Source organism: Athene cunicularia (genome assembly GCF_003259725.1).
Source record: "Athene cunicularia isolate RWA chromosome 20 unlocalized genomic scaffold, athCun1 chr20_part1, whole genome shotgun sequence".
NCBI lineage: Eukaryota > Metazoa > Chordata > Aves > Strigiformes > Strigidae > Athene > Athene cunicularia.
In genome coordinates, this window is record NW_020799125.1 from 11,432,513 (window position 1) to 11,439,974 (window position 7,462).

The 7,462-nt window shown below is 40.7% G+C and overlaps 1 protein-coding gene across 1 annotated transcript in view; it reads left to right on the forward strand.

Annotated features, from left to right (window-relative positions):
* The window catches only part of ARHGAP40 (Rho GTPase activating protein 40), a 29,260-nt gene extending 23,109 nt beyond the window's left edge, over nt 1-6,151 (forward strand). Inside the window, exons 13-15 of the mRNA XM_026862251.1 lie at nt 1,099-1,259; nt 2,274-2,329; nt 3,547-6,151. Of these exons, the coding sequence (XP_026718052.1) occupies nt 1,099-1,259; nt 2,274-2,329; nt 3,547-3,653 (324 nt within the window). The 3' untranslated portion in view covers nt 3,654-6,151. The remainder of the gene's footprint in view (nt 1-1,098; nt 1,260-2,273; nt 2,330-3,546) is intronic.
* Nucleotides 6,152-7,462: the final 1,311 nt, after the last annotated feature.

Below are 7,462 nucleotides of genomic sequence, written 5' to 3' on the forward strand. Positions count from 1 at the left end.
ACTCATTCTTGTGTTGCTGCAGGCTGAGATTTTTAAACAGATGTTCCTACCAGATCTACTTGAGAATCAAAGTTGTGAAAAGATCTTTGGAATCATTTTGCCTTTTTTTTTTTTTTTTTTTTTTTTTTTTTTTGAATAAATGTAGATCTGTAGAAGCTGAATTACATCATTCAGTGATGGATTTTAAGTACTGGGTAGCAGTGGCGCTGCAACTGGGATGCTCTAAGGACATGAGCTAGATGAAGTCTGAGGTAGCAACAGTGCATTAAAAGCTTAAATCTGCATACCTGAAGAAGCATTTGTGTTCTCACAAGCCAGTACATCTCCCACCTTTGGGATACTGTGATGACATCTGCCTAAAATTTAGCTTCTTAAGGTGTGATGGCACCGTTGAAGGTGCTATTATTTCAGAGAGGGCAACTACTGTTTAGGCAGTCAAACAGGTGACTTGATGCTTAGGAAGTACCATTAGCACTGTCTTGGTGTTCTGTGCTGTTTTTGCAGAGGATTTGGGATTGCAAAATTAACTTGCAGCAGATCAGACCCTGGCAGCACAGTTCAATGTTCTCTGCAAAAGTTCTAATAAGTGAATTCACAAGGGAGTTGATAAAAACAGTATTGAGAAAATAGCACTGGAATGTTTTTGAAACTTAACTTTCTGAAATTCAGTAGTCTGCAATTCAACCGTCTAAACTCCTTTTTCAGTAATTTAAATGAATTCCAGAGAAGTCTATCAGACCTGTGCAAAACAGTTTGTTAGAATTCTGACAAACCCTATTTTCATCAAAGCTTGTGTCGCTTCTAGTGGAGGTGCTGTATTTGAACAGCAGAGAGCACCAGTGCACCCTGATGGAGAGGGGTGCTTTTCTCTCCAGCCACAGGACGGAAACACTGATGATTGGCTTCTAATGCTCACCTCGATGCTTTCTGTGAGCTTCCAGTCTGTAGTGTGTGTGGGATGAGAAACAAACCTAAATTCTGTGAACAGCTGGCTAGATAGGTTTCATTCTTCACACTCTCCTATCTATTTTGAAACGATGTTTTAGCTGATAACGTCTTTCTTTAAGCACTTTATTCTTTTTTGCCTGTCTTGTTCAGCCTTCCAAGATTGTGAAAGTCCACGCTTCGCTTCTCCTGAAGGATTCTCTAGAGGTGCATTTGAACAATGCAACCAGAGTTGCTGATGTCTTGAGGCAGTTTCAGAAGAACCTGTGCCAGAATGGCTGGAATATTGTTAACACTGTCAACCTCCTCAAGTGGTAAATGGCTTTTTCTCTGCTTTAAGGAAAAAGAAAAAAAAGTAGTAGGTGGTCTAGTTGCTGTTTTCTGTCTCCTGGCAGAGCTGATGTGGCAGCACAGTGAGCGATTAGGAGATTGTTCTCTGCTCCTCTATTCTATGCTTTGGCCATAGTGTGTTGGATGGGGCAAGCAAATGTTAGTTCAAGTGAATGATTTCATCACTGTGCTCAGGCTCTCAGGAGGTCAGTAGTCCCCTCCAGGCTGCTGGGTGACAAGTGAACTTTAGCAGCCTTGCTGAAGGGAAGGGAAAGTGGAATAACATTGACCCTGCAAAACAAACTCTCTCTAGCACTCCTGGAGAAAAACATCACCTGTGCAAACTATTCGCCTAGAGTAGCATTTCAGACATGCATATCTTAATGTAGGGATTTCCTAAAATAAGCTCTGCAACTCCCTCCTATGCTCCAGTGGTGAATTGATGAAATAACCTAAAAAATGAACAGAAGAATTCCTGGCCCCCTCTGTCACCATACCTGCAGACCGTATTTAATAGGTAAATGTTCAGCCTCTCCTGACTGTGTCCCTGGGCAGCAGATGTCTAGACAAGGAGGGTGGATGGGAAGTTGGCTGAATATGGGTCAGCTGGTATCTCACTAACAAGCTACTACAGCTGCCAAAGTCTTCCTGCAGATGAGCTTCTCATGAACAGGCCATCAGTTGTGGAGGAATGCTGCCGTGGAACTTTGGTATTTATGCCTGTTGTCTTCCTGTTGAAAAGTTAGTGCTTGCATATAGTGTGCTTCTTTCCACCTCTGAGAAATACCTGCCTTGTTTTCTTTTTTCCAATTTCGGGTGTCCTTTTCAACAGCTGCACCGTTCAGGAAAGATCAGCAAGGTCTCTGTAATACGGCCTGTATCTTCCTTGACCATTGCTGGCCTCTGAAACATAAGCATTTTTTTTGAACAAATATTACTAAACTACCTAACCTGACTTTCACAGAGCTTTATTAACTTCAGTGTTTTTCTTTCTGCAGCAACAACTCAATGGAGTGCACAAACCTGCTCCTCTATGAAGTGGGAGGCAATATTGGTAAGTCCGGATGGTAACTGAAAATAAGGAGTCTGATAACCATTTTTTATGCCTAACTTGTCTTAGGAGGGAGTTGTAAAAAGAATGAGATTTGGAGGGGGTTCCAAAAGTTAGAAGACAGATAAACAAGTGTGGGTTAACCTCACCCACAGCAAACAGCACCTGTCAAAGCTCTTGGGTTGATGGTTCATGTGTCTTCCGGGCAACACTACAAAGCCTTTATAGTGCAAGTATGTGAGAAGGTTGAAGCCTGGACTTCTACAAATACTTAACTCTAATGGATCTTATTCAGAAGCTTCCTGCCAAGAAAAGCGGAAACTCCAGAGGTCTTGAGAACAGAAACAGGCAAAACTTTGTCCATCTTATAAACAAGCCAAGCTTCCATTGTGTTAAACGTACCATGTTAAACTCCCTCTCCCCTCAATGATAAAGGTTCATGTCTGCAATTAAGTGCAGAACTTAAAACCATAAAATACATTCATCTAAGTAAAGGAAGCTCCATCCTATGACACTATTTTTTTTTAATTGTGTGCTTCTTATCTGGGCTCTAAGTGTGGTAGGCTGGCCCATGGCATCTGTACTAATGACTGCCTGCTCCAGGTGTGAATTCTGTCTGCCTTCATCAACTCTCTGACAAAAAGTACCCATACTAACTTGGGGGGAAGTTTCGCAAACCATGTAGTTATGGTTTGAGATGTTCATTAGTCACTGATTTCCACTTGTCAATAGGGTAATGTCATCAGATGGAGAGGAGACTTTAATATGATTACAGCAGCAGATTAGGAGTCTCTGAAAATAGAAAGAAATTCGTATGCCCTGCTGCAGCTGCTTCTGGAGACTGTTGGTTACTGGAGTGCTTTGGCTGCCTCTTAGTATATCTCTTAGCATCTGTAGAAGAAAAGCTTGATTACTGGAAAAAAAATCAGTCTCTGGATTTGATCCCTAGCATATTTCATGATGGTTTGCAAGTGCTAAAGTTATGTGTTAGAGTACCTTTCCACAAAGATCAAAGCCTGAGCTCAGTTAGTTTTAAGAAACACTCATTCATTCACCAGAACTTTTCCGGATTTGTGGAAACACTTCTGAATGGTTTTGATATTGAAATGAATGTGAACAGATACCAGTTTTTAGGGTGGAAAAAACCCACCCCAAAACCTAGCAACTATAGGTCTAAGTATATAAGAAACACTTTTTCTCTCAATCTCTTATTTTGATAGGTGAACATTGCCTGGACCCAGACACTTACCTCTTAGACTTGTACCACATCAATCCCCATGCTGAGTGGATAATTAAGCAAAACCCCTCTCATCCTCGGATGTTCTAAGGAAAGCATGAACAAAATAAAGGATTTGATTTGAAGTTTTTGGAAGGCATGGAAAAGCTATAGAGGTGTTCTAGGATAGTCACAGACTGGACAGTGCTTGTGTCTTCGACGGAGAAACAGCTTTACATACAACTGCCATGACAGCTGGCTGTGAGCACTCACCAGCCTACATGCTAACAGGGGTGTTGATACAAGCAGCAATTATCACTATGTAGCAGAATTTGTAGGGGGTATGATGATTCTTAGACAAAGTAACCCCTAAAACAAACCCTGCAAACAAAGCTGCAGTGACTGTGCAGCAAAGACAGAATGTAAGAGAAGAAACATTTTCTTGAAGATGGTAGAAGACATCTGTTTCTTCTGGATTTGCTCTTTCTTTTGATCACATGCACATTTTGGAGGAGTCAAATGCTGCAGTGGTACTAATGACATCCCTTTGGGAAGATCCACTGTTGGGTGTTGCACATCATCAGAAGTTGTGATCCCGGGTTTCACTGATGAGATACTGTTACGTTCTTTGAAGAATTAAAAAGGATGCTTCCAAAAGGGCCAGATGGGATTTGAGGCCAATGTCCTGTATTTAATGTCTGCAGTTAAATACATATATGCAACACAAGAAAATAACTTTCCTTGGAAAAAAGTATGGGATGAAGAGCAGCCTTTCAAATGTACAGTGTGATCAGAGAGATGCCTGTCCCGTACAGCTCTGCTGGCAATGCAGAAACAAATGAACGAGTTGCCATTGATGAGGGTATAGCATGCATTTATTTTCTGGACAACCTGTATACAGGACATATATTGGACAACAGATAACCAAGGAAATATTCTGAAGTTAATTTGAGGTTACTAATCTGACCTGGCCACATGAACTAAACTGACTTTTGGAAGGCTCTGTGTGAACATGTCTGTTTAAAACAACAAAGCAAAAATCCCCCAAGATGTGCAGTGGCTGAAATAAGAGTTCCGTGCCTGTGTCCGGTCACACAGCGGTACTGAACCGAGCCTTTACTGCTCTGACTGCACGCTTTCATCCCACACAGCACCGTGTGATTGCTGTGGTCTGGAGAGACGAGGGTAGAGCAGAGCGCTTGCGCCTCACATCGCTGCCTAATCGTCATACGACCTCGGCTCAAATGAGACTGCCCTTGTAGAAGAGGAGTGCAGAAGTACTTTTTTACTTTGTGGTGATGCTGAAATACCTCACATGAGGGAACCTACTATGCAGTTACAGGGGATGGAACACGCATCATTTCTGAAAATCCTGACATCTTTTTTTATATACTGTTTAAAAACACTGTTGGATATTTATTCATGTGGCAGAAGCAGGGCTGCCCTGCAAGTGTATACTCAAAGTATTTAATTTGCTAAATCCTAGCTGCACTAGTGACAATCTCCAGTATTATTTCTTCTGTTAAATGAATTTGTTTCCATTACAGTCTGAACTTTCCCTCCTCTGCTTTTTTTTTCCCTGGTCTGGTGTGTAGCTATCCCTATTCATTATCTAAAAGTCCTCCTTTCTGTTGTAAGGGCACTTCATTCTGTGGTTTGGCTGCCTGTGTGGTTAAATTCTCTTGGTGGTTAAGATCCTTGAGGAACAGGTGAGCCATAATCCATATTCCTACTAACTTGTTGTGAATACTGTGTGTGGTGCTGGTGTCTTGAAATGATGCATATATTAGAGAGTGTCTTCTGATGTCGGTTGAAGTGATGCAGATGCACTGACTGGAGGGATCATAGCTGTCTTTTTAAGAACCTGTAATAGAAACTTGCAAAAAACCCACCTCCCAACCCTGACCCAGAACCCTAATGTCAAGACTTCTTGAAGTACCTCTGTTTTATAGGGCTTAAATTGTGCCTAAAAAGCCCTGATTCTTGTCTTTGAGGATGCATGATTTGTGTCTCTTGAAAGATCAGGCTGCTTTAAAATTGGGCATTAAAAAAATCAATGGTACCTATTTATTCATCACTTCTGGAAATGTTGTAGTGACGGAGCTTAGCAAAGAGCAAATGCCAGAGATATGATATCCTGACAGATGCCTAACACATAAAGGTATCTGTAGGAGAGATGACTCTTCCTGCTCAAAGATGCTGTGTAAGCTAAATTGCATCCCTGCAAATCATATAATGCTGCATTTTTTTCCACTCCTCATATGCTGGATGCTTTATTAAAAATACTGCCTTCCATACGTACAAGGGGCAAACACTACATCACTACTGTAGCAAACAAATGAGTGGGTTTTTTTGAACAACAATCAATGTGAATCAGTGCTGTGAAAAACAAAGTTGGTGGGAGATTCTCATGAGACATAAATATCAGTTCTCAAATATGAAAGGAAATTTTTAAAAAAGACACCAAAACATCTCTTTCCAGATGATGAATATTCTTTTTTATTTTTCTTTTCTATCTGTACCAGAAAGTAAGTATGAATTTTTCAGTCACTGATGTGCAACTTACTTTTGAATACTGGCTTTTAATAACTTTTTTTACAAATTTTTAATTCTGTATTTAAAATTCATTTATTCAATAAAACAATAAAAATATAGTAACTATCTCTTGGCTCCAGTTTTATTAGTGGCTGAAAATAAGTTAACAAGGTAAATAGCACCATGTCTGTGAATGCCTGCAGGATTTGCCTGATCCTTGAAGAGGGATGCACCTGGGGTCTAAGTGAGCTTGACAGGAGTTTCATGTTACAGCTTCACAAGTTCCTCCTCAGAGGATCCTGTGAAAGATCCAGGAGGAGGAAGAGGAGGTCAGTGTTTGAGTACAGAAAGCCCAGAGAAAGGTTGGCAGGGGGCTGAAGGTCTGTTTGTGAGCACCAAGAATTAGTGACTTCTGAAGGAAGAACAGTGCTGTTAAAGGTTAAGCTTGAGGAGGGATGTCCATATCCCATGAGAAGTCCCCTTCCCACCCCCTCAGGCCCTTCTCAGCTGAGCTGTGCTCAGTGACATATATGCTGGGAGAACCAGCCAAGTTATCCAAGAATAGGAATCCAGTCTGAATCTCTGGTTACATTATAATATTAATTATAATACATTATAATACATTATAATATTAATAGTGTTCAATAGTCAGTGATGAAATGTGGCATAAATCCACTGCTACTTGTTTAAAAACAGTAACAGCAGCAGCCTGTCCAGTATTGCTGATAGAAAAGCAGGACTTGCTATCCTATCCAGAAACAAAAGGAAAGGGAGGAAGATCCAAGCAGTTTTAGAAAGCTTTCAGAGCAATTATCAGAGGAAAACACCAGTTTATCAAACTCATTTCACCCATTCATCTTCAGTAGTATCAAAGTGCTAATCTCTCCCATCCCCAAGGGCTTTTTTTGATTGATCATTCACAGCTATCTCCCCTGCTCAGAACAAAAACCCAGTATTTATTCTGTATGCAACCTGGAGTTGGGTGTGCTGAGATAACAGGACATAGCATAAAAGAATCTTGCAAATGCTGGTTAAACATATTTGTGCATGAAGTAGAACTGGAATACCACACGTTAAAAAATGAGCAATTTGCTTCAGGAAAAACTATTTGCAGAAATACAAGGTCTTCATGGGAACACACAAAGCTTCAACTCTTGGAGGGAAACGCCATAGGAAAACAACTAAATGCATTTCTTAGAGCAAAGTAAGTAAATGACAGCAAATACTGTTGTAAACAAAATGTGGTTGCATTTGATTAAATCTTTTCCCCTAGTGCACTCCCCGGTGTTGTAAACAAGACAAGACATCTGCGTTTTTGTATGCTGAGAGAATGGAACTTTAAAGTCCTCTCCAAATCCTCTCTGGTCTTGATTGCACACAAGGGT